We start from the raw sequence: 27954 nt of genomic DNA on the forward strand, positions 1-27954 counted from the left end.
GTCACCTCTGAGCTGGGTTATAACGTAATGGAAGACTTGTCTTTGAAGGTCCCCATGCTAGTGGAGACATTCCAATCCAGTCATCTGCCTCCTACTCCTCCCTTTGTGGGATCGAAGTTAGTTAAACCTGAAATGTGAAAGTAAATATACTGTCATTTTATCCCTTTTCAAATCATCTTTCGTACCTTATTTCAGAGAAACTCAACAAATTTTATGGTTTAGTATTTGTTCTTTTTTTAAAATATTTTATTTATTTATTTATTTGAGAGAGTGAGAGAAAGCATGAGTGTGGGGTGGTGGGCAGAGGGAGCGGGAGAAGCAGACTCCCCGCTGAGCAGGGAGCCCAACTCAGGGCGCCATCCAGGACCCCAAGATCATGACCTGAGCCGAAAGCAGATGCTTAACTAACTGAGCCACCCAGGCACCCTATTTGTTCTTAATTTAAATATCAAGAAGCAAATATTGATTCCATATTCCTTTTGGTCTTAATCTTACGGATACAGCACAAGGTAAAAGCAGAATGTATTTAATAATGAGTTAAAAGTTAGGTAAGATACAGCAGGGGACTCAATATTATAAAGAAGTCATATTTTAAAAAGGTGCTGATGGGGGTGCCTGGGTGGTTCAGTCGGTTAAGCGTCTAACTGGATCTTAGCTCAGGGTTGTGAGCTCAAGCCTCACATTGGGCTCCACACTGGGCATGGAGCCAACTTTTAAAAAAGTAAATAAATAAAATAAAAAATTAAAAAGGTGCTGATGTGGGGCGCCTGGGTGGCTCAGTCGTTAAGCGTCTGCCTTCAGCTCAGGTCATGATCCCGGGGTCCCGGGATCGAGCCCCGCATCGGGCTCCCTGCTCGGCGGGAAGCCTGCTTCTCCCTCTCCCACTCCCCCTGCTTGTGTTCCTTCTCTTGCTGTCTCTCTCTCTCTCTGTCAAATAAATAAATAAAATCTTTAAAAAAAAATAAAAAGGTTCTGATGTTTCATTTCAGCAAATCAACTAGATGAAGATGATGAGGGGGCATTTCCCAAAAGTTCATTGGAAGAAAAAAAGAGCAAACTGAAACTTACTCCCAGAGGAAGTGTATAACTTCCTCATTATGAGTCTCATTATTACAATTTTCAAAAGAAATGTTGGGAATTTCAGGAATTCATGAGTAGGCATAAATTTATAAAGACTATTTTCATAAAGTGTAAACACCTTAAAATTTATTTATAAAATGAGAGACACTTTTTAAAATTGTATGCTTCACACAGAACTTAGCTTTTTTTTTTTTTTTAAATCAGTCCTCTTTCGGAAACTTATGTTTTTGGTTTTCATTTCATTTATTTAAACGTCTGTGTCAACGCAACCAAGACTCCCTTCTTCTAATCTCTTATTAACTATAATATATGTGGCCAGATTATGATCTGGAAAGGCAGACATTTTAGGACAATTCTACAAGTGATCTATTTAGGGAAGTGAGTCGAACAAAATGCTGATTCTTTCCCACTCACCAAGCTGTGCGTCTACTAGTAAACAGAAACTCCTGAATATGGTACCTCACGCAGTTCTCACGGTCCCAGCTCTCCTTTCCCCGATCTTCGGCCCACCCTGTCATTGCTTCACCTCCCCCAGCACACCTCCCCCAACCCTCTTCCTTGTGTTACCTTTTTAATCTTCCCCTCAGCCCCATGGAGCAGTGCTACTACCATCCCCACTAATAGAAGAAGGAACAGAGTTTAGAAAGGGCATTTAACTGTGGCCGGGGCCACACAGCCAGACAGGTAGGAACCAGACTCCCCAGTCCCTGCTGGTGCTCACGCTAACGTGCTTGCTGCCTCCTGCAACCAGCCTCCAGTGTCCTACTGAGGGACACGAGCTCCAGGCTCAGACAGACCTGAGTTCAGGGCCCTGTTCTACTGCTTACGAGCTCTGTGATCTTCGGCAAATTTTTACCTTCTCTGATCCTCAGTATCCTCATCCATAAATGAGGATCGTCCCACGATGATTAAACAAAGCGAAGTCCATAACGTCCTGGCCCATAGGAAGCACGCAAAAACAACAGTCATCATTTCTGCTTAGAAATGTGATTATGACTGTTAATTAAGAATTAAAATTAGCAGGATGCCTCCGTGGCTCAGTCAGTAAGCGTCTACCTTCGGCTCAGGTCGTGATCCCAGTGTCCTGGGATCGAGCCCCGCATTGGGCTCCCTGCTCGGCGGGAAGCCTGCTTCTCCCTCTCCCACTCCCCCTGCCTGTGTTGCCTCTCTCGCTGTGTCTCTCTCTGTCAAATAAATAAATAAAATCTTAAAAAAAAAAAAGAAAATTAAAATTAGCGTAAAGTAAGATCCCCAAACTTCAGATCCTTCTTAGATTCGAATTAAGATACCTGGCCATGTCCCACACGTGGCCAGGGTCATTGCACACCTTATGGTATTACCTGCCTCTGCTCCCAGCAGATGCAGTTGGCTCTTTTGCTTGAACTGACTCTCACCTGTTTCCTTGGCCTGGAAAGCTTCTCCCCGCTCCACCACGCACCCACACTCATGCCCCCGTAGTACCCTTCTCTTCCCGGCATGGGGCTCTGTCATCGTCAGGTAATGTGGGTCTCCCCTCCTCAAACCAAGAGCTGCACAAGAGTAGGGCCATGGCTCTTTGTCCCCACGCAGAGCGGCACCCAGCAACGTGCCTGCATGCAGTAGGGTAGTGACCATGAGCTCAGTGAAGGAAATAGACGTCTCTACATCCTTTTCCAGCTAAGGCCTCACTTACTTCAGTGGGCAGGAAAGCAGGTCTGTGCTCCACTCCTCTGGCCCAGGCAGAACCATCCTATCACCGGAGACCTGTCTATAAGCTAATATGCTTAGTCTCGGCATAATGTGGCTTCTTTTTAAAACTTGGGTCGAATTTTCCTAATCTTAAGAAACAGAAACAGGCTTGATACTGCGTTTGTTTGGTAGCTGTGGCCACCTGTGGTTTATAACTGTGTTTGTATGTGTGTCTTTGTTTTTATGTAGCAATTCCCTCCCCACCAACTGAAGTCAGTGTCTACAACAGCACCGCACACAGCCTGCTGATCTCCTGGGTCCCGGGTTTTGATGGATACTCCCCGTTCCGGAATTGCAGCGTTCAGGTAAACCAGCAAGATGAAGAGAGAAGTGCTCTGAGGGTCTACCTGATTTTTCTTCCTCCTGAGGATGGCTGCCGAGGCCTTCAACACCTCTGTTCAGAAGTCCATTGACCTCTTCTCCGCTCAGTGTCCACCGCGTATGCCCCATTTTATGGTGTTCTGCCCCAAGATGCTGCTTCCTTTCTGCTCATGGTCCAAGGCCCAACCAGAAAGGAAACAGGTTTCCAGGATAGAACATCATGAGACCAGGGAGAATTAATTTTTAAGATATAAAAACACATCCCTAAATTAGGACTGGCTTGTGATCAGGAGTTCGGGAACCCAAGTACTCCTCAACCTGGCTCCTCCTGGGCTAGTGGCCATAAAGGACAGGCAAGCAGGAGATGGGTCATTTTTGCTGTCAAATGTAGCACCTTGGCCCCTGGCTCCCAGGACAACCTGGGCATTAGAGGCCTTGCAAAGTCTTTCCCCTTTTTTAACCACTACCCGAAATTGGTATGAAATAATGCTGTAAGAAATACAGGCTAGCCCTCCTAAAATGGTACCTTGCCATGATGTAGGCTCTGCTTTGAGTGTTAATTTCATTAAAATGGAAAGTGTAGCCACAATTATCTTACTTAAAACCCACACCAGAGGGGCATCTGGGTGGCTCAGTCGGTTAAGTGGCTGCCTTCAGCTCAGGTCATGATCCCAGGGTCCTGGGATCGAGCCCCGCATCGGGCTCCCTGCTCTGTGGGGAGCCTGCTTCTCCCTCTCCCTCTGCCTGCTCTGCCTGCTTATGCTCTCTATCTCTCTGTCAAATAAATAAATAAAATCTTTAGAAAAAAAAAAAAAACCAAACCCACACCAGCACTGCAGGCTCAGAGTGCTCACAGAGCCCATAAAGTGGCAAACCCAGAAAGTTCTGATGCCAAAAGCAGTGCTCAGAACCATCTGCTCATCCGTGTCTCAGAAGAGACATTGCTTGTGGGAGCAGGTAGTTGAACATGTGTGGATTATCCAGTGGAAACATGAATGCATTCTGCCCTGTATGTTGTCATACTGTGGGGTCAGAAATTATTCTTAGTTTCACAAATGTCCGGTCTTACTAGCTGAAAACATGTTAACCTGACACCTGCCATTCATGCCAGCTCAACTTGAAGCAGTGACTTCTAAAGAATTTTATATGTTGACAACCAGATGTTTTTAATACCAAACAGAATTAGTTTCTCTGTTTTTATTGCTTCCCACTCTTGTCTAACAGCTGTTCCTTCTCTGGAAAGTGAAAACATCCTATTATCCCTAAAATAGCCTCCACCCTCACCCCACCAACTCTAGCTTTGCTTAATTCTTGCCCAACTTTATTTGTAAACCTCCTAAGGGCTGTTAAGTGTTAGGAATTCTTATTGTGTCTACAAAGTCCTCACCAGGGATATCCTCTTTTTTGGGCAGCTTCTTCTGAGATATATTTCACAGACCATAATACTCACCCATTTAAAGTATATAGTGTTGGGGCATCTGGCTGGTTCAGTCGGAAGAGCATGCAACTCTTGATCTTGGGGTCGTGAGTTTGAGCCCCACGTTGGGTGTAGAGATTACTTAAATAAATAAACTTTTAAAAATAAAGTGTATAATGCTTTTTGGTATGTTCACAGAGGTGTGCAACCATCACCATTGTCTAATCATGTGAATACTCATATAAGCTATTGGTCTGTAGTTTTCTTGTGTTAGCTTTTTCTTGTTGTGGTATCAGGGTGATACTGGCCTTATAGAATCAGTTGGGAGGTGTTCCCTCAACTGATATCTCTTGGAAGAGTTTGTGGAAGATTGATGTTAATTCTTTAAATATTTGATAGAAATCACCAGTAAAGCTGTCTGGTCCTGAGCTTTTCTTTGCAAAGAGTTTTTTGAATACTACCTCAACCTTTTTACTTGGTATACGTCTCCTTAGATTTTCTATTTCTTTTTGAGTCAGTTTTGGTAGTTTGTGTGTTTCTAGGAATGTGTCCATTTCCTCTGGGTTATCTAATTGTTGGTATACCATTGCTTATAATATTCCATTATAAGCTTTTTTTTTTTCTTTGAGGTTGGTAGTAATGTCCCCTCTTTCATTCCTAATTTCAATAATTTGAGTCTTCCCTTCCTTTCTTCTGTTTGCTTTGGGTTAGTTTGCTCTTTTTTTTTTTTTTTTCAGTTTCTTAAGGTAGAAGGCTAGGTAATTTATTTGATATTTCTTCTTTAATATAAGCTTTTATACTATACATTTTCCTCTAAGCACTGTGTTAGCTGTATCACATAGGTTTTGGTATTTGGGGGCTTTTTTCCCATTCATCTCAAATTTTTTGGTTATTTTCCTTGTGATTTCTTTTTTTTTTTTTTATTGGTTATTCAAGAGTGTGTTGTTTAATTTTCACATACTTATGAATTTCTCAAGTTTTCTTCCTTTGCTTATTTCTAATGTTATTCCATTGTGTTTGGAGGATATACTTAATATGATTTTCAGTCTTTTAAATTTATTACGGTTTGTTTTATGGCCTAGCATTTGTTCTTCTCTGGAGAATGTTCCTTGTGTACTTGAGGGGAAGGTATTATCCGCCTGTGGTTGGGTAGAATGTTTTATATGTCTGGTAGATCTAGTTAGTTTATAGTCTTATTCACTTCTGTTTCCTTGTTGATCTTCTGCTGAGTGGTTTTATCTGTTATTGAAAGTGGGAAATTAGTGTCTCAACTATTATTTTTGAATTGTCTGTTTCTCCCATCAATCCCATCTATATATAGATATATAGATCTATATAGATATAACTGAAGCATGGACCAGCCCTTTTTAAAACTGCTGCTGAGCTGTATGAGGAGTCCCAGAAGACATGAGGCTCCTGCCCACATGAGTATGGTTGCCTTCAGCGAGACTTTGACGACGAGTTCTGCCCCCACCTTGAGAGAGTAGCTCTCAGGGTAGAAATGAGGTAGAGTAGGGTGGTAGGAAGGTCTGAAAACATCAGGTCACCCCTGAAGGTGGAAGATGATCACACGTAAGCGTCATCTGCTTTCTCTCTTTTCGCCTCTGCTTTGGGCAGCCATAGCATGAGTGAAAAATCATCCAGTGACTATCAAATTGCAGGCCTTCCTTGCCCACCTTGGATCCTGTGGTGCCAGACATGGTTATTCTGTCTTTGCCCCACCAGCTAGCTCAGCCTCCTTTCACCCATAAGAATACAGTTATTTTACAAGTTAAATTATAGGAGTAATGTTGTGACATACCTGTATGTGTAATTATTTGTTGTTTATCTGAAATTCAAATATAACTGGCTCTCCTGTTTTCTCTGACTGGTCCTAGCAGGATTAGTCAGGACTGGCTCTAGAAGTTAGACTTTTATATTCTGCACATTAACAGTATATTCCCACTTCTGAAGGAACCAAGCATAGTTTTGTAGCATGTCCCCAGCCCGTTACAATTTTAAACTCTGACTTGGTAACAAATGAATGTTTTGGACAAGATTCAGATCCACGCACTAGCAGGACACACCCTCTCACTTCCTTTGGTCCTGATGTTAGTTCCTTTCTTCACCCATTTTTGGGCTGCATACTCCATTTCTATTTTTAACTCTCCCACGTACTTCTTGCTATTTCATGCCCTCTTTTCCCCTAGGACCCACTGAGAAGGACTGTTATGGAAACCCTGTCTTCTTCCAGCAGTGTGTTCTCAAAGCGTGTCCCTGTGCTTGGAAATGCTCCACACATTGCTCCGGAAATGGGGCAGGGGTGGAAAGCCAAAGGTTTCCTCCACCTTAGTTTCAGGGGTTGGTCACCAGGAAGTAGGTGCATACTCTAAAGTGGAGAAACAAAAAGTAAGTTCTGCCAATAGCCACCACCAAGATAAGCACGTAACTCTTTGTTTCTTCTCTGGTGGTTCCTCAGGCCAACTGGTACTTTTGTCACCCAGTGGAGTCTGCGGGTCTGAGTCAGAGGTGAGACTTGGCCCCAACGCCACCCTCATGGTATCCACTAGGGGATTTGGAATTCCAAAATGTTATTTGTGGCCCCATGGCCTAAATTTCAACACATATATCCTGGAATCACAGCATTGTGTATCCACACCCCATGACTGCAAGCCCATTATTATTAGGAATACGTACAGGGTTTAAGATTTGTTTCCCTAATTAGTTTTGGTTACTTGTGTTTTATTCGATATCATTTTCTCTTTTCTGATTTTATAAGTACTACATATTGTAGAAATTTTGAAAAAACATATAGTGGGGCAAAAAAAAGCATTCTCCTTTATCCCCATTCCCAGACAGGAGGTATGCTTAAGGGGAAAAGGTAGAAGTTTGGCCTAGGTCTAGATTTTTGCTTGTGTGTACAGGGGACGTCTGGAGAGGGAGGTGGAGAGACTGGTAGAGCTTACGGAGGGAAAGATGAAGAGAAAGAACTCAGAGGAAAGAGCCAAGGTGTTTTAATGAGATTTGGAGAAAAGTTTGTTGGGTGAAGTACAAATGACTCTTCCCTATATCTTGCCACCAAATAATGTCAGAAAATGTACATTCTCTGCATATGCTTTTGGACTTGAATTTATATTGGGGTGGGAGTAGGGGTTAAAAAAAAAGAAAAGGACATGCTAAAATTGACCTCGAGGCAGGAGCAGAGTTCATCAACTTGCATAATGAGGAGAAATGCAGAATAAAAACAGAAATCCCGTATCCCATCCTTCAGTAGGATTTGGGAAATGTTCTCTGTAAAGAGCCAGATAGTAAATATTATTTAGGTTTTGCCTCCACGTAGGATGTCGGTTGTCTTTGGAGCATATTCTGTGAAACAGCTGAAAGAAGAAATCAAGAATCGAGGTGGTTCTGAGAAAGGAAGGGCTACTTCTTATTTCATATTATACTATAAATTACCATCATTAGAATATGATAAAGATCATCACTTGCTCTGTTACCTGCCACAGTGAGAATGCTTATTTTAGGCATTTTGCTCAGGTCCTCGGGGGCTGCTCCAGTAGCATGAGTAACACACAGTAATGCTGGTGGGGAAATTAGTGTGTGGCCCGAAAGGAAGCCGCTACTTCCCCTCAGTGGAGAGGAAGGGCCACGTGCACTGAACGGACGAGTGCTCCGTGTCTGGCATTCCCACCACCTTACTAATGCCTGGTCCACATTTCTACTCCTCACTTAGGTCAAGGAAGTTGATCCGCTGAGTAATGGCTCGGTCATGATTTTTAACACCTCTGCTTCACCACATCTGTATCAAATTGAGCAGCTGCAAGCGCTGGCTAATTACAGCATTGGTGTGTCCTGCACGAATGAAATTGGCTGGTCTGCAATGAGCCCTTGGATTCTGGCCAGCACAACTGAAGGAGGTAATTCCTGGAGTTCAGGATAAATATGGCCCCTGATGGCATGTGATTAAACAAATCCTTCCCGGTGGCCTGATTGAGAGTTTAAACTTTGCTTTGTTTGATCTTTGTCTCTGGAGGAGAATTTTATTGTGGTAGCCATTGAAAATGGGGAAATGGCAGTGCCCCAAGTCCAAAGGCTTCTCAATTCGGAGACTAAAGCAGCATCCCATCTCTAGGGGGATTTGGAGGGAGTACCTGGCAGGTGTGTGGGAATAGGTTAGAGGGATCTTGAGGACTAGCTACTTCCCGGTCAAACTTTCAATCTTCCAGTTTCAGTACGTGGGTCCACAGCTTCTGAGCCTCTCCACGTCCTTTGGAGAGAACAGGCTTGCTGAATTAATTATACCTTCTGCATCTCCTTTTCAGCTTTCGAGTATATGTTGACATTTCTTTTCCACTGTTGACTCTGCTGTACCTTATGAGTTGATACTGTTTTAAATTCCTTCCTGTCATCATAGAGGGGTTTCAGGAGGAGCAGACATAAAGACATGTTGAGTTGGCCATGTTTATCCATAAATTCTACAACCGATTCGAAACCGTATGGCTCAGTTCATAACACAGCTTTAGCTGTGTGACGTTTCCTAAGCAGAAATGAAGGTTAGAGTACCCTTTTGTTTTCTTTTTAGGCATTTCGGAAATATATAACTTAATCTCCTCTAAATACAACTGTAGGCAATCGTTTGGTATGTATTATTGCAATTGTTTTTATTCTTTCTATATGTATATATAGAAATAAAACATTTTTTATTTCTAAAATGGATTGTTATTACATACCTTTTTGCAATTTGATTTTTTCCCTCCTTAAGATATTTTTTTCATATCAGTACACATGATCTACCTAATTCTTTTCAGTGGCTGGGTAGTAAGTATTCCATCAGAAAATATATCGAAATTCATTACATCATAATTATTGACTGAGCATTACATTTATTCCTTTTTATCATTATTATGTTTCAGTAAATGTAATACTACCTAAGGAGAATTTTTTAGATTAAATTCCTAGAAATAAAATACTTGGTCAAAGAGCATATCATTTTCAGTTTTATTTTTAAGATTTATTTATTTGAGAGAGAGAGAGTGCAGGCAGGGGGAGAGGCAGAGGGAGAGGGAGAGAATCACAAGCAGACTCTGCACTGAGCATGGAGCCTGACGTGGGACTTGATCTCACGACCCTGACATCATGACCTGAGCGGAAACCAAGAGTCAGACACCTAAACCAACTGAGCCCCTATATTATTTTCAGTTTTAATAGATATTGTCAAGTTTCTTGCTCCCAAAAAGTAATCTAGTAATGACCTTGACCTGTTTCCCAAATTATTCTGTACATCTATATAATACATACATACATTTTTTTCAAAGTGCTATAACTTTTATGCTTGTACCCTTGTGAGAGATAACAGACATTTTTGACATAAGTGAGTATGTGACTTAAGCAGAACTTACTATAAACCAGAGGGTGAAAACCAGAGTTAAATTTTACATTTTGACATCCAGGCATTACCATTTGATCCTCTGATCTTCAATAATGAGATGTCTTACATATAATACGCATATATACATTTTTAAAATCTTTTGACTGATTAGCTCAGCTCAGACCACCAGTAACCTGCCTTTGGACTTTAAAATGGTGGCTCCCTTCTAAGCTCTGCAGTGTTCCCTGCCGTGTACATCTCACATGACACAGACTTGATCTCCAGTCAGTCTGGTTGACCTTCCACCCCACAGGTTACTATTGGAGAACCCTGTTCAAGTTGTGTCTGCTTTGCTTCCCCAGGAGGAGTCCATGAGCACCACCCACCTGCTTCCCTGCCTTTCCTTGTCTTTGTGATTTTAGTTTGGAAAGTGCTTACTTTTTAAAAGCTCACGTCGTATTTCAGGGGTGCCTGGTAGCGCAGTTGGTTAAGCGGCTGACTGTTGGTTTCAGCTCAGGTCATGATCTCAGGGTCCCGGGATCCAGCCTCTAGTTGGGCTCCACGCTCAGCGCTGAGTCTGCTTTAGGATTGTCTCTCTCCCTCTGCCCTTCTCCCCACTTGCTCTCACTGCTCTCTCTCTTTCTAAAATAAGTAAATAAATATTTGAAAAATAATAAACCTCATGTAGCATTTCAGTGCTCCTTAATTGAAAAGAGGGTGAAAATCTCCTATTAACCCCAGTCCCATTTGAATGCTTTCCATAGAACATTCAGAAACTGAGAAGAGAAAGTGCCTCTATGTACTTTTCTCTGTGGTTCTTCATCTTTCTTTCTTCTTTCTTTTGTAGCCCCCTCAGTAGCACCTTCGAACGTCAGTGTGTTTCTGAATGAATCTAGTCATAAGGTGGACGTCAGATGGATCAAGCCTCCAATTAAGCGGCAGGCTGGGGAACTGCTGGGCTACCGGATATCCCACGTGTGGCAGAGTACAGACACTTCCGTAAGTCTGACCTCTGAAGGAGTTTGCTTGTCTCCTTTGGTTTGCTCATTTAATACTGCTGTACAAGCTTTCGTTTTGTTGTGAGAAGACCAGGAGTTACTGATTGAGAAATCTGTCACTGAATAGTTACAAAATCCAGGGAATCCCTGGGGCTTTTCTCACTCACTCACTCATCCATTCATTTATGTATTCAGTAAATATGTGTAGGACCCATCTCTGTTATCACCTGATTCGTGCCTTCTGGGAACTTGGGCTCTTGTAGGAAGATAGTTGAGAACTACTGCGATAACTAAAGCAGAAGGTCAAGAAGCTGTACGGCTTAGCAGTCCAGCCATTCACAGCCTCTTGGAAATTCCAGAGGACACTTTTCTGAAGAAGATTGTCAGGGAAGAACTCCAGCCTCATAGAGAATGGCAAGGGGTAACCAGACTCCAGAGGACAGGGTTAAGTCAGCAACAGGTTGTCTTAATGCAGTTCCACAGAAGTAGGGATGATGCCTGCATATGGGTGGGTAGGCAGCTCCCAGACTGGTCTCCTTCCCACTTGGGAAAGGAAGAGAATTGAGGTGCCACTGACTTGTTTGTGACAGAGAGCATCCTTGGAAAGGCAGATGCACTGACTCCATCATCAGGACCGTCCCTTTACCACCGTCATGCAAAGCCGACTTTTGCCTGATCATCCTGGCCCTGGAGATAGATCAGGTTTTAGCGTCCTCATAGCATTTGTGTGGGGCATCTCGTGAAAGTAGTACGGCTGCTTGGCAGGAGAGAGGGACAGAGTCAACAGCTGCCCCCACGGATGATGTCCAGGCTTTGTTTCAGTCATTTGCAACCTCACGTCATCCAGCTTTTACCGAAACTGCTCTTTTCCCAAAGGACAGTTGGGATTTATTCTTCTTCTTTTCCTGACTCAGTTTACCTATCAGATTCTTGGAAGCAGTAGGTGATGGAATAGAGGAAAAAGAAGAGGGCTTGAAGTCCACGACTTTTTGTGCCCCAGAGTGATAACAGGATGTTGTTTGTAAAAGTCAAACGCCTGCTCAGGAGTGTTGCAGCTACGAGAGACGCCTCTCGTTTCTTGGTCTTTGGTCCTAAGGCCTCTGTGCGGGGTGCTTATTTGATTAACCATATTTCCACACTGGCTGAATCAGGGGAATTAAATGCCTCTCTCAGAGACAAGCCCCTTTCACAATGCTAAATTGTGAACAGTCCCTGAACAGTCCCTGAAGGTCCAATCATTGTATTTTGGTTCAGTAGGATTTTATTTTTCTCTGGTTGGCAGAAGATAGTAACTGTCAGCAGACACTTGAGAGGGCTAAAAAAAAAAAAAAAACCCAGTTTTGTTTAAAGAGCTGCAGGTCATCCTTTTGACCTCTCCTTCTGGCGTGGGTGAAAGCTGCTTGTTTGGAGGGGACCTCTGGAGCTGGGGCGTGCTGAAGGGCGAGAGTGAGGAAAGCCTCGTGGATGACGCAGCAGAGAGCCTCATGCCCTAAATGCCACCCGCACCCTGCTGCGCTGCGCATGCTTGTTGCCCTTTGTTCAGAACGACCCCCTGTGCGGCGAGAACAATACTGCCACAGTCAGGGCTGTGACCTTTCCAGCCGTTACCTCCTTGGAGATGCTGGATCATCCCAGTGAGAACATCATTTGCATTGTACTCATGCTATACTTGGTGCATCATGCCGGTCTCGTGACAACGAAAGACTCAGTGGCTCCCTTTCCTTAGGATAACGTTCTCTGAGGCAGCTTAGCTTCGATCTCATGGGCCGCCACTGGAGGAAAAGAAAAACACTGAAGAAAAGCCAACCCCGGGAGCATCCTAAAACCTCTGCCCGAAGTGAAGTTTGAAATCACCTCTGTCTCCTGAATTCCCCTCATTTTAGGAGGGCAAGAGTTAGACACAACTTCATCTCTCAAAATTGTCCTTTCATTTCCATTTTTAGAAAACTCTCGCTAAAGGTATATCTTCTTTATGCAAGGGAAGGGAATTGGATATTTTTGGAGATATTCCCAGGGGTTACTCTAACAAGGGTGGTTTTTTTGTATGCAATTTCAGAACTTTCTTAGAAGTGATCTTTGGGTGGGTTATTGTTTATACCTTCATTATCCCCACCTGTTATGTCACTTTCAGACTAAGAAACCCCTGATATTTACTGTACACACACTTACTATATCTTGATGAAAATATCGACCTCTTTTGGTTCCATTTTTCTTTACATCCCTTGCATTCCAAATCCAAGCTCAAAATCCAAAAGTCAGGAGCAAGTGCTGACGCCCATGGTGGGCCTTATTCTTAATTACACTTATGAATTACATTCTTGCAGAGTTGGGAGATATTAAAGTCTTTGGATAACTAGAAACAAATACAGGGCGCCTGGGTGGCTCAGTCGTTAAGCGTCTGCCTTCGGCTCAGGTCATGGTCCCAGGGTCCTGGGATCGAGCCCCGCATCGGGCTCCCTGCTGAGCGGGAAGCCTACTTCTCCCTCTCCCACTCACCCCTGCTTGTGTTCCCTCTCTCACTGTGTTTCTCTCTGTCAAATAAATAAATGAAATCTTAAAAAAAACAACAGCAACAACAAAACTAGAAACAAATACCACTGCAGTAGCTCTGACCAACTCTAGTGCCTCACAAGAAAAAAAAGAAACCATGTCTCCAAAGATACGCTATTACTTTCTGCAACAGACTTGACCCACGTGTTTTCTGTGTAGATAAAGTTGTGATCAGATGTCATATTATAAATCTGATTATTACCTGAAAAGGCTCTTATATTTTAAGTCCTCAAGGCGACGAGCCTCTGTCGGTAGAGATGAAAGCTCACGGAATGAGAAACATGCAGTTAGCCCACAGCGTGTGCCCCAGGACCCGACCACCTCATGCCAGGGAAATGGCCACCCCTTGTGCACTCTGCACCCTGACAGTGAAAGAGATAATCCTCACAGGGGTGGCTCCTACCCGTGTCTGATTTTAAATGGATTTCTTTGTCAGATTTCAAAATCGAAATTAAAATAAATATTTGGGGATATGGATATGGTCACACATATTTGGCATCAATAGACTATGGATAAATTACATCCATCTTTTAAAAACAGGGATCATTTTGGGGGTGTCTGGGTGACTTAGTCTGTTAAGCGTCGACTCTTGATTTCCGCTCAGGTCATGATCTCAGGGTCATGAGATCGAGCCCCGTGTTGGCCTTCGTGCTGAGTGTGGAGCCTGCTTGAGGTTCTCACTCCCTCTGCTCCTCTCCTCCCCTCCCCAGTCACACTCGAGCACCCAGGCACGCACTCTCTCTCTCTCAAAAAAAATAATATAAATAAAACCAGGGATCATTTTTAAACTATCATTTAAGGATATTCTTAGAGAAAATTGTTACACCGCTACTAAAATATTTATCATATATCTTTCTAATCACTACTTCAGCATTTAGTGTAGGTCCACGCCTAAAAAGGGGCCAATTCTTTATGCATTTCCAAAACGTATTACCTGTAAGCAGGGTCTGGCATCATTCCCGTACTTCGAGATTCAGAATGATGACAGCAGCAACCACGATGATCACCACTGTTAATGCACTGAAAGAACGGGAGGTGGAAATTTCTAAGTTCCTTCTCTGGGTTTTCAGAGTGAGTGACAGGCCCAAAGTGAATAGATATTATCAACTACTGTGATGTTTATTTCCAAAAGGATAATTTTGATTTAGGATTTCTCTTCTTCTAGGGATTTAATCCTTTCACAGTTATGCATGTCCTCTACCTTTGAGATAATTCTCACAAGTGATGTATTATATTTGAGTCCCAGCAGATGGAAAAACATGAAGCTGGAAGTAGGCCCAATGGCCCTCGTCAGGCATGACATCTTCTACGCTTTCTACTAAAGTGCATGACTGACGACATAGATGACATGACTACCTACTGCCGTTAGGGAGTAAACTGTGAGGTAGACATGTTATTTCTCAGCAGCCAGCCAGACTCACTGCTGGGCTCCGTGCCTGTGTGGGTTTGGACCATGGAGTTGCTCTACTTGAGGATCCCCCCCATTAAATAGAGAATGCCAACAAACTCATAATCAAAAGTGGGTTTGCCATAAATAAAATGTTCTATTTCTGAAAAAAGATATTGCCTGATTATACCAAAAAATTGTTACTTACTATTTTGTTCACTTAATTAATAAAAAAAAAAAAATCAGTGACAAATCTCCTTGGCACGCAGTCCAAGGGAATAGAAAAGCCAAAAAATTTTAAAGCCCTTTCATCCCTTGTCTGAGGTTATTTCTGAGTCCTGATGGACACTGCTTGTTTGGATTTAGAAAGTCTCTGGGTGGCTGACCCAGGTAGCCCCTTTGGTCACGAATGTTGGGACTGCCCTCTCCCTAAGGGCTGAGCTGGCCCCACCCTGCACCAGTTAGAAGTGATCAGCAGCATGAGACAGGGTGATCAGGGAATAAAGCTGCCACCCAAACCAGGCCCCTGCTCCCTGTGATCCGTGATATCTGTGCCCCACCCATATGGTGTGACATTTCTCTCTTTCTCTCTGTGAAATCAGATCTCCAAAATGCAGAGATTAAAGACGGGTTCCTGGGGCCTCCTTTCGGCCTTCACCAGCCCTCCAGTTCCCATTTGAAAAGCCAGCCCCCAACATAAAATTAGTTTCTTATGCCAGAGGACAGCATCGTCAAGGTTTGGAAACAAAGAGGAAATGTTATATAAGCACTCAGGTCTGGTTGAGTTTTGTTTTGTTTTGTTTTTTTTCTCTAAATCATTTCCCCCCATGTTTTCATGGCGCGTGTTGCATGGCAGTGGTTATAAAACAAAATAAGTAAAAGTGAAACCAGATTTTCAAAATTTGAGAAAATTATGCATGTATCACACTGGGAGGGGAAAAAAAACAGTGTCCGTGCCCTCCTCGATGTAGATTTTAGCCAGAACTCTTATAATTGCAAGGAATAGGAGCCCATTCATGCTGGCTCAAGGGAAGTTGGCAGGCGTTCAAGGTCAAGGTACAGTGTGGCTCTTGGGCGTTAGGCTGCGGCGGTTCTGAGGGCGGGGGTCTCAAGGAGCCAGCCTTGCTCTTGCCATCCGGCTGCCTCTGCTACATGCTCCTCTCATCCAGAGGCTTCTTTGCTGACCATTCTAAGTGCCATGCCCTCATAGCCTTAGTTGGCCCAGACCCCAAGGCCTGAGGTTGCTGCCGGCCCATTCTGTGTCCCTGCCCACCTTTTGGTTCTGTTAGCTGTGGCCTGAGTGAGGAAGGGATGCGGTGGAAACACAGCCGCTGCTCCCTGGGCTGTGGGTGGGACGACTTCCTTCAGAGGAACTGTGGGCAAGCAGGCGACGTGCCCCTGGCGCTTCAGGATTTCATTCCCCTTCCTTCCTTTTCTGTCCCCAGAAAGAGCTATCTGAAGAAGTTGGCCAGAATGGCAGCCATGCTCAGATTCCTGTTCAAGTCCACAACGCCACGTGCACAGTGAGGATTGCCGCCATCACCAAGGGGGGAGTCGGGCCTTTCAGTGACCCAGTGAAAATGTTCATCCCTGCACACGGTGAGAGCCGGCTTCCTTATCGGCTGATAGAATGTGTCAGCCCCAGCAATGCACAGATGGCCAGACTGACCATGGGATGGGCATCTGGTTTAAGAATGAAACACAAAGACTGAAGGAAATTTTGGCGATGATGAAGATAGTTTTTTCATATAAAGATATGCTAACCCACTTCACAGAGCACTGATACCTGTGAGTCCTCCCACTACCTTTACTATTGATGGTGGTGCTAAGTTATGAGGACGGTGAGTCCTTTTGGAATACCAAATCTGACTTGATCTATTGAATGTAGTTTCAATGATGTATTCGTGACTGAAAGTCGGATAGGCTAGGGTATGGCCAATCCTTAGCTCTCCATAATGGGCACTGTTTGTTTATGGGCTAGTGTTTGTTTTCTGTGTTTTAAGCAGTACGGTTATTACTCACTCAAGCCTTGCTGACGTGCTTCATGATTGATTGGTACAGAACATGAAGTGTTACCTACAGAAGCTGTCCTTAACACGGCATGGGGCTCACTGAGCTAAATGCTCAGCCCTGTGTGCCATCTTCTGCATGTTGCTGGAGTATCCTTTGGCAAGCTGCCCCTGTGATGCCCCATGTGGCCCCAGATGCTGTACTTGCTTCCATAGACCAGGGGAGCCCCCTTTGTTCTGATTCTCACTCCCCTGGGTCGCTTGATATGAAACTGCTGTCATAAACTCCATGCACGGGCATCTCTGTCAGTGTGATTTTTGCATTTACAAGTTCTTGCCAAATAGGGTCTTTGTACCTGCAGCAGACAGGACTTGTGAGTGGACCACTGAGTTCCTGTCTGTGTGTTCTCGTGACCCTCAAACACGCTAAAAGGGAGCCATATTACAGTTCCTGCAGCCCATGGGCTCTCTACCTAGGGAGCATTGGAAACCGGTGATGGCAAGCAAGATGTGTCTCCCTGGTAGAAATTCAGAGACAATGAGATTCTCATTCTAAGGGCATGGGTTAAAAAAAATCAGAGTTTAAGAAGACAGAGCTTTTGGGCGCCTGGGTGGCTCAGTCGGTTAAGCGACTGCCTTCGGCTCCGGTCATGATCCTGGAGTCCCGGGATCGAGTCCCACATCGGGCTCCCTGCTCCACAGGGAGTCTGCTTCTCCCTCTGACCCTCTTCCCTCTTGTGCTATCTCTCATTCTCTCTCTCTCAAATAAATAAATAAAATCTTAAAAAAAAAAGAGAGAGAAGACAGAGCTTTCATCCTCATACATGGGAAACTCTCCAACATTTTACAAAGCTGTGCTATTCCAGCAATCCTTGCTTTGCACATTTCGAACGTGCATACGTTTCAGCTCCCACGGTTGGGTTAAATAACACTGGCTCCCCAAAGACATGGTCCGAACTTGAGTTACCATCATGTAGTGTCTGTGAGTAATTGCATGGAGCGTACACTTCACCACCAGCTGTCCAGTCCGGAAACCACTATGTAAATAACAGATGTGCGTCATGATCGTGACTAGTCTTATCACTCGTCTCAAAGTCTCTCCGTGGTTGGACACTGCACTTCCATGGTTCAAATCACATGCATTTGGAAGACCTATAGCCATGTTGCCTCCTTATCTCCCAGGACACACCCACACGACACTTGATAAAAATAAGTCCTTGGAAGAGGGAGTCAGTGAACAAAGATGAAGTGCGGCAAGGAAAGGAAGCGTGTAAGCATTGAAGTGAAATTGGAATTGAACGTGGAAGGCACAGCTGACTGTGGGAATGCAGACACGGCTGCCATGTGGTGGACTAGCTCTGCGGCCAGGGCACGCGGTGAAGGTGACCTTACAACGTGAGCATAGGGACCATGCCAAAAAAAAGGAAGACGGCCCTGAGGAAGTTACATGAGCAAAAATCTTCATGTAAAGGAATGCTCAGAGACAGTTCACAGCTTTGAAAGCACAAAGGGTAAAACGTGGGGAACGAATCCAAACCCAGAAAGGAGTATGAAAATTCTCCAGGGTACAGAAAATATATTCTTGCCATATCATAAGTTATGTGACTGGAAGAAGACAGGTACCATTCAAACTACTCTTGATCAGCTTTTTACAAAGAAATGCAGTCTTTTAATTCTCAATATTTCTAGTGTTTTAAATTACGGTAGACCAGATAAATATGAGTTTTGCCATTTTTCTTATTCCTTATACATTCATAACGGACGTGAAGAGAGTCACCCGTTAAGTATTAAGATCACTGTGCATGGTCTCAGCTTGCACCATCAGAGTGAGGACTGCCTGCATATGTAGACCACAAAATATAAAAGGACTAAGTTCTAGAGCTTTTGACTATCTTCTTTCCCTTTTCCAAGGCAGTGTTTCTTATGTATTTTGGATCCCAGAGAAATGTTTTCAACGGATTCTATTGGTTTTTTACTAGGTTGGGTAGATTTTGCCCCCTCATCAACCCCAGCACCTGGCAACACAGATCCTGTGCTCATCATCCTTGGTTGCTTTTGTGGATTTGTTTTGATTGGGTTGGTTTTATATATTTCTCTGATCATCAGAAAAAGAATCCAGGAGACAAAGTTTGGGTAAGTCTCCTCAGTTTAAAATGTTTTGCTCAGTGGTCTCATGTGCTTGTTCTGCCAACGGGTAATGCCCTCCTGCTGGCTCAGCTCCTCACACTGTACTCAGCTGGGGGTCCTGTCTTGTGTACATCCTGGGGACAGGCAGCTTCCTTGCTTAGACCAGTGCAACAGAGAAAACCAGCAGTGGAAGCTGGCCTTGAAAGGGACTCATTTACAGAGAAGAGCATCAATAGGCCTTCAGTACTCAAACTTGGTTGCTGTAAAATGAGGGTTTTTGTTAGAAGTCTTAAAAATAATCCTAATTATTTTAAAAAAAAACAATGAAATGTATGTATAGATAAAAATACCAGAAGGAAATTCACCACAAAGCATTAGCAATTCTGGATGGTGTAAGTTGGGATGATTCTGTGTTTTCTTTTTTTTTTTTTTGCTGTATTTTATACATTTTATGTAATGATCAAGGATTTTTCTAATAGAGAAAAACTTTATATTTTCACATTCCAGTGTAAAAGAGGCACTTATTCTGATTTTCCATGCATTTGACTTTGAGAACAGTAGTTAAGTATCAACAAAGGTGTGCAGGCGTGTTAAATCAACCTATGAAAAGAAGGCTATGTGTGCAAATTTGTTTCTGACTCAGTTTTCTACTCTAGTGCCTCTGTAGTGAGTTTGGATTTCCATGAAATCCAGTTTATCACTCATGAGGCGGAGGAGGTATTCTGTAAGAGGCAGGTTAACAGCCTGGGATGGGACAGAGTGAGGGAAGGTGAGTGACTGTTTTGGAGGGAGCTGAGCAACCTTTGTTTGTTTCTGCGTCTTAGGAATGCTAGTAGAACGTTCCATTCAAAAACTTTCTACTGGCTCGGGGAGGGGCCTTGAAAGCGGAGGCTTGACTGCCCTTTGTGTCCATCCCAGTCCTAAGGGTTGGGTACCTTCAGTACCTACTAATGCCATCCTATAATTTTTCTATCTTTGTATGTAAATTCTAAGAATGACTAGATAAAATTTTGTTAAGGTTTTATTTATTGGAGAGAGAGAGAGAGAGCACAGTTGGGGCAGGTGGGGCAGAGGGAGAGGGAGCAGCAGACTCCCCACTGAGTAAGGCTTGGTCCCAGGACCCTGAGGTCATGACCTGAGCTGAAGGCAGACACTTAACTGACTGAGCTACTCAGGCGCCCCCTAAGAATGGCTATTCTAAAGAAATGACAAAAATCTGATCTAAATGCTGAACATATAGTTGACTGAAATGCATCCCAGAATCTAGGTGTGGTTTGTAGTCTCATTGTAAAACAGGTGCAGAGAACCTCTGCAGAAGTTAAGAGTAGCTCAGTAACATGTATTAAAGGCCTTCTAGGTGATAACCTAGGATACAAGAGTGAACAAAAGCAGGCACTGCTCCTGCCCTCATGGGTGCTCACAGTTGATGGAGAATCAAGCAGTAATCACACAAGTAAATATAAAATGGCAACTGTGTTAAATCCTATATAAAGGGATATGTAAAAGTGTATAATGGGTGAATTTGACTGCATTAAGAAAGTCAGGAAAGGCCTCCCTGCAGAGGTGATCCCTGAACTAAAATCTGAAGAAAGAGCAGGAGTTAATTAGGTGAAAGACAAAAGGAAGAACATTACAACCAGAAAGAGCAGTACATGCAAAGGCCCTGTGGTGACAGGGAGCCTGGCATACAGAGAGGAAGGCACTGGCCTAGAAGACATGATGCTTGGGTTCTGACATTAATTCTGTCACTTAAATGGGACATGGTTATTTTTCTCCCTTTCCTTACTATTCTCTCTGGAAGTAAGTCAAAGTGCATAGCCCACACTTACGGGAGGAGTTACACTTCCTCCACCCCTGACAGGCAGAGTATCTACATAAAACATTTGGACACTTCTGCATAGGTTTGTTTCTACACCTCATTTATGTACTCAGTGATAAACGTATCAGTATGGGCTCATGGATATTCATTTTATACTTTGGATTATAATCCAATACTACTTTATTTTATTGCTTAGACTGTTATGGCTTTGGCCATTGGGAGCTTCCCAGCTGTTCTGGGTTCTTGAGGGTACTTGGACAGAGTTGCTTTGATTTTGCCAAGCAGGCCTGAAATAGAGCTAAGGAAAGAAACATATTTCTCCCAGTGGGAAATGTCTTTGTCATAAAAGAGGCGTTTGAATGGGCAGCGGCTTGGTGACACCCTTGTGGAATCAGCACCTGTCCTGGCTGCCCTTTTTTTATAGTATGAGATGTCTTTATTTTTATTCACCCAGGAATGCCTTCACAGAGGAGGATTCGGAATTAGTCGTCAGTTATATAGCAAAGAAGTCCTTCTGTCGGCGAGCCATTGAACTCACCTGTAAGTTAACATCCATTTCCCTTTTCTGGCAAAAGTTAAAGTGGTTGAAAGCAAAGAGAGAACAACGAATCAATCAACAGATTAATAACAAAAGCCAAAGGAGTCGAAGAATGGGTATTTTTAACGTGCAAAAGGTCTTCAAAAACCAGAAACCAGCAAGTAGCTAAGTCAGACGTTGCCATGTGCTCTGCTGTTGGCTGGTTTGCTGGAACTCTCGAGCGGGCCCTGAGGTGAAGTGGCCAGGGTTAAAGACTCCTAACACCACAAACAGGAATTCACCACAGTGATAGGAGAAGATGTGGTTAGAGGTCAGGGATTTAAAGAAGACAGCAAAGCAATTGACATAAATCTCTGAGCTTATTTCCCGCTTTTCTGTGGCAACCAACTCAGAGAACAATTTTCCAACGTACTTTATAACAATTATGGTTTGAGTTTTGCTGAATCGAAGTGGAGCCTTCTAGTGTGAAGAGTGAGAATAAATGGACAGCTGTGTTCTTGAATAATTAAGAAACAGTGTAGAAAGTATGTGCAAATATTATCAAGTTCAAGCTTCTGCATGCTTGCCAAAACAACAACAACAAAACAAATACAAGTATGATAGAAAGCAGGGTGCTATGAAACAAAAACTTGTTCGAGGTAGAATGTTTTTCATTTTTATTTTTTTACTTTTCTTAACTGTGGCACAAACAGTCATTTGCCAAAGAGTTATTGAATTGGTTAATTCCTCTTATTGGTAACACTTATTGTCAGTGCTGCATATTGATAACCTTATTATAGAAGATCTTATTCTCCACTTTCCCGCAAGTACTCAACCTAGCACTTTTTATGTCATTGTAATGAGGATGGTAGCTTTTTCTCTCCGTGTTTCCTGCGGTTACTGGGACTCCTTCCCTAGGACAGGGGAGGTAAGCCGATGGCTCTTTTGTATACTATAGTTAGGGATAAAATAGCAAATACTGTGCTCGAAAGTACCTACTATCTTCCTTACTCCTTTAAATCAAGGGCAACCCCCCACCCCCCACACACACACGAATCCGATTGCTGGTCGCTGCTACTGCGTGGTGGGAAGAGAAATATGGTTCTGATTTTCATAATCCTTCAGAATTAATCTTGCCCTGAAGAATTCATTTTCCTCACTTTAATCATAGAATTAAGGGCGATATTTTATTACAGGCTTTTTGTGGGGGAGAGCCATGGGTACAAAATGGAGAAAATGTTTAGCTCTTTGATAGGGCTGTATATCTCATTTTAATTCTATTCAAATGAAAGAGAGCACACTGACAACTCTTAATACATACTCTGTCCCTCCTTTATAGTGCGTAGCTTGGGAGTCAGCGAGGAACTGCAAAATAAACTAGAAGATGTTGTGATTGACAGGAATCTATTAATTCTCGGAAAAATCCTGGGTGAAGGTGAGCAGTTTATTTCTTTTAAAATGTGAAGTAAGAAGGTAAGCCGTTTACTGTATTTTTTATATGTGTATTTATTATATACCATTTTGTGACTTTAAGTTACAATACAAACAGTTCTATTTTACAATTTGGTTTTTGAAACTCTGAATTGCCGTATGAAAAGCACCTCTACAGTGCCTTGCACTGACAGTAGGCCCTTGAAAAATATTAATTCCCTTCCTTCATTGAAAAGCACGCAATCCAGGGACACCTAGGTGGCTCAGTCGTTAAGCATCTGCTTAACCTGAGCCAGGCTCAGGTCATGATCCCAGCGTCCTGGGATCGAGCCCCACATCGGGCTCCCTGCTCAGTGGGAAGCCTGCTTCTCCCTCTCCCGCTCCCCCTGCTTGTGTTCCCTCTCTCGCTGTGTCTCTCTCTGTCAAAGAAATAAAATCTTAAAAAAAAAGAAGAAAGAAAAGCACGCAATCCATTGGTCGGTTTCCTATATACTCTAAATACCTCTAATTCTTAAGTTTACTGTTTTGGGCACTTTCCTAATTAGTTAAATAGGAACAAAAGTGAAAATACATATTTAATTTGTCAAACTGATATTAGGATGAATGATAATTATATTTAGAATTTCTACTTTATAAATGTCGATAACATTTGCCATGTTGTTCTGTAAGTGTCTTGGATCAGTTATAATGCTTAATAAAATGATGGGCTGAGCCGAGCCTGAGCCAAGCAAGCTTGTGACAAGCAGGAGGCTAGTGTGTGACCTGTGTCCCTGGTGTGCGAGCATGGGTGGCCCCAGCAGGCCCTGCCCGGCTGCCACATACTGGTCACTCTCCGGCCACATAAAAACAGCAGCTGGGGAACTGTAGCATTTCTGTGGTCAGGGGAGATTCTGCACAATGTTGTCTTATACAGATGTTGTCTTATTTCACAGGAGAGTTTGGGTCTGTGATGGAAGGAAATCTTAAGCAGCAAGATGGGACCTCTCAGAAAGTGGCCGTGAAGACCATGAAGTGTGAGTTATCACTGATGAAACACCTTCCAGCCAGTGTGGTCAGCTGGGTCAGTAACCTGGTGCTCTCTAGGGCCAGTGAGGGTGTTCATGTGTCATGCTCTCAGTCACTGATGGGTCAGAAGGCCATCCAGAACACTGTGTGGTCACAGAGGGAAAGTGACCGTCAGGAGCTCTGCATATCTGCATGGTATATTCTTTACACTAGAGGAAGTTCCGTTTCTTATTTATACTACACCTCCCTCTCTGTCTCGTTCTCTCTCTCTCTCTCTCTCTCTCCCCCCCACCTTCTCCCTTCACTCTCACCTAGTAAAGTGAATGACTCCAAAATAAGTCATGAGTTTCTGAGACAAGGCTGACCTGGTAGCCACCTCTGACCGCAAGGGTTGGCCTGGCTGATCTGGCCAGCTCGGTGGGATCACTTCTCACTTGAGGATGGTTGCATAGTCCTCAGGAAGCTGTGGGCTGCCTGGAAGGTACATTTCCCAGAGAGAGGAGAGATAGTTATGAAGATATTATGAAGAGCAGTGATCCCAAGCTGGAACCTCCAAGCAAGCTGGGAAGAGAGCCTGCAGCCAGGTCAGAAAGGGCCTTGTAAGTCGTCACAAAGAATCTGCTTTTATCCCACGAGTAGGAGGACACCAGTAAGAGTCTTAAGCAAATGAGGAACAAAAGCAGATCACATTCTAGAAAGTTGACTTTGGTGGCAGTGTAGAGGAGAATGAATTACAGCATTGACAAAAGTAAAGACAGATGCTGTTTGGGGCACTCCAGAATCTGTGCAGATGTCTATCTCGATAAGGAAACTAGGCTCAGAGACGGGGTGACTTGTCGAAGTCAGATAGCTTAAAAGGGAGAAGGTTGTGCTGGACTTTTTCATCACCACGCATTGACCAGGCTGCAGTGGCAGAACATGATCGCACATTCAGCACTGTTCCTGCTCCTTGCGTTATTGTATCTGAACCTGGTCCATGTGAAGGCTCTTTCCATCGTCCCCATTTACCAGTGGAAGGTTTGGGGGGGGACCTTGTAAAAGGGGCTAGGCCTGGAATCTGTTTCTTCTCTGGCCTTGGCCATGCTCTTCTTTGAATTAGAATCACTTGCCTAAGAATTGTATCTATGTTAATTATCAAAGATTGAAAGAATAGTCTCTGGCCTCTGCATCACAGGCTTATCCTCATTTGCCTAGGATGTTGGTCCCTTGGGGAGGGTGGGGGTGGAGTTTGCAGGAATACCCTACCCTTTCTGTTCCACCCACCTAGTTGTCTTAGCAAAGATAATAGGTGAGGGCAAAGGTGGCAGACATTTTGCAGGTCTATATGATTTTTTACTTTTCTTAAATTCGCTTTAATAAGAAAATTAATATATACAAAGCCCACAGAATGTCCAGACCCTACGCTATATGCACGCACATGTGATTTCAGTCAATACTTAGTGTTATAGCAAATCCCTAATTCATGCCTGGCTTTATGTTTGTTTTTCTTTGTTTTTCCTTGTTTCTTTGTTTCTAAAATACACATAACCTAAAATGTACCATCCTAACCATTTTTAAGAGCGTAGTTCAGCGGCATTGAGTTCATTCACACTGTTGTGCAACCATCACCACCATCCACCTCCTGGATTTTTTTCATCTTGCAAAACTGAAACTCCATATGCATTAAACAACTTCCCATCTCCTCTGCCCCCACTTGCCCCTGGCTACCACCATCCCCCCTTTCTGTCTCTATGAATTTGACTTCTCTAATTACCTCGTAAAAGTGGAATCACACAGTACTTATCCTCTTGTGACTGGCTTGCTTCCCCTAACATAATATAGAATTTTAGATGTCTCTCTCAAGTTGGTTTAATCCCAAAATGGTATGGTGTGGAAGTTAGAAAAGTATATCCAGTCCACAAGGCATGATTGAGCAATCAGCCTTGCAAGATTGAGAGAAGCATGTGTTCTTGCTTTTTTTAAGGCAAAAATAATTGCAACAGATCAGTTACATTTGACTTTCAGGGTTTTTTTTTTTTTAAGGAATATACTTTAATTTTTAGAGAAGTTTTAGGTTTCTAGAAAAATTGGGCAGAAAATACAGAGTTCCACATGCCCCTGTTCCCTATCATTAACGTCTTGCGTCCATGTGGTGCATTTTTTACAAGTGATACATCAGTAACCCATGTGATACGTTATTAACTGAAGTCCATATGTTATATTAGCTTTCACCTTGTATTGAATATTCTATGAGTTTTGACAAATACAGTGTCCTATGTGCACCATTACAGTATCATGTGGAAGTTTCCCTGCCCTACATTCTCCCGTGTGCCATCTATCCATCCCTCCCCACCCACCCCTGCCTGATGACCACTCATCTGTTTATTGTTGTACTTTTGCCTTTTCCTGAATTTACTTTCAGAGAACAAAATTGCTCTTACCTCCTGAGTAAATTATCGGTGCCTACCATTTTCTATGCTCTCTTTTAGTGGACAACTTTTCTCAGCGAGAGATTGAGGAGTTCCTCAGTGAGGCCGCGTGCATGAAAGACTTCAACCACCCCAATGTCATCCGACTCCTAGGTACCTCAGAGAAATGCGGGACTGGGGGACAGCGAGGCTTGGCTAATCCACTCCGCACCAAAGGACAAGTCTCTGGGGCAGATAAGTTTATACTTTGTATGACCCCACAGTAATTGGTACCATTGAGTTTTTCACCCCAAAGACATCTTACAGTTACATTTTCTGAAGCTGATGGTAAAAATGGGCCTGCATTTCCTGGACACCTCAGGGGCCAGGAACATTTAGTGTCCACAGAGTTCTAAGTGACTGTGGGTGAAAATGGGGGACTGCACATTACTCCAAGGCAAGACAAAAGCTTATGTTAAACCATGTTATAATTTTTATGGATTTAAGGTTATCCATGAATCAAATACCGGTAGGGTAAAGCTGTCAAAGTAGATACATTCCATAGATCATCTTTGAGAAACAATTTATTAATGTATTTTCAAGTACTGATTTCCTAGGATCTAATACTGCCTGTCATGGGACATGATTTAATAGAATTTGGTTTTGTGGCCCTGTAGCTATCAAGAGGTTACCATGTAAGTGCCACAGTTCCAACACAGAAGAGCGACCTAAACATAATTGAATATTCTGCTGACTTCTTTTTTTTCTGTCCTGTATCTTGATAAGTGCTAAATTCTTTGGGGAACTTTCAAAGTTTTATTACGATCAAAGCTGCAGAGAGATGTGAAAAATAATGATTGGTTATAAAATCATTTCAAAGAAACCGCTATTACTCCTTTGCAGCTATTGATTTCTGCAGACTCAGAGAACCATCGTGCTTTGCGATGGACGGGCCGTGATATGCAAGCACTTTGCCAGCCTGCCATCAGGTGACGGGCTCTGGTTCCAGCTTTTCATGATAAATGGTGTTTCCTGTGTATAACTGTTAAAATTTAGAGATGTGAATTTTACCTATTGGCCCTCAAAATTCTTTTAATAGTTTTGAGCATTTGATGGCACCGGGCTTTTTCACCTGATCAGGTACTTAACTATCCCATGAAATTAGTTTGCCCTTAAATTCTATTGCAGTCACTACCCCTCACTTAGGCTCAGTGTAACAAAAACTCCATGGGTGTCTAGATGGCTATACTGTGACAGATTAATTTTTGAGACCTGTCATGCAAAGATTGTTACTAATCTGAAAGAAAAAAATTACTAAGAAGTGGACCCAGCATGTGTTCCATATTCTAATACAGCTTGTGTGTGAGTTATGGGTATTTATTTTATTTTTTTTATTTGTTAATTTTTTAAGGAGGCCCCATGCCCAGCATGGAGCCCAACATGGGCCTTGAACTCATGACCCTGAGATCAAGACCTGAGCTGAGATCAGGAGTCAGATGCTTAACCAACGGAGCCACCCAGGCGCCCCATGTTTATTTTGTTTTTAACTGTTACCTCGAGAGCACATGGTTTCAATTTGGCCAGTGCTCCTGCAGTGCTTTTCTGGTTACTGCTAACAAAGAGCTCTTTGTAACTTTCTCTGGTTTTAATTTCAGGTGTATGTATAGAAATGAGCTCTCAAGGCATCCCAAAGCCCATGGTGATTTTACCCTTCATGAAGTATGGGGATCTGCATACCTACTTACTCTATTCCCGACTAGAGACAGGACCCAAGGTAATTACCCAGTTGTCTTGCCTCTGAACAGTCCCCCAGGCTTCCGTGACAGGGCCT

General features: G+C 43.2%; 1 protein-coding gene across 1 annotated transcript in view; it reads left to right on the forward strand.

Moving 5' to 3' along the window:
* The window catches only part of MERTK (MER proto-oncogene, tyrosine kinase), a 99408-nt gene that overhangs the window by 55298 nt on the left and 16156 nt on the right, over positions 1–27954 (forward strand). Inside the window, exons 6-15 of the mRNA XM_028122487.2 lie at positions 2998–3113; positions 8259–8442; positions 10741–10892; positions 16274–16427; positions 18817–18970; positions 21238–21323; positions 22640–22735; positions 23664–23744; positions 26205–26297; positions 27779–27897. Coding sequence (XP_027978288.1) covers positions 2998–3113; positions 8259–8442; positions 10741–10892; positions 16274–16427; positions 18817–18970; positions 21238–21323; positions 22640–22735; positions 23664–23744; positions 26205–26297; positions 27779–27897 — 1235 coding nt within the window. The remainder of the gene's footprint in view (positions 1–2997; positions 3114–8258; positions 8443–10740; positions 10893–16273; positions 16428–18816; positions 18971–21237; positions 21324–22639; positions 22736–23663; positions 23745–26204; positions 26298–27778; positions 27898–27954) is intronic.

The sequence above is a fragment of the Eumetopias jubatus genome, unplaced genomic scaffold (genome assembly GCF_037043125.1).
Source record: "Eumetopias jubatus isolate StellerSeaLion01/CBP00866 unplaced genomic scaffold, mEumJub1_p1.0 scaffold_9, whole genome shotgun sequence".
Taxonomy (NCBI): Eukaryota; Metazoa; Chordata; class Mammalia; order Carnivora; family Otariidae; genus Eumetopias; species Eumetopias jubatus.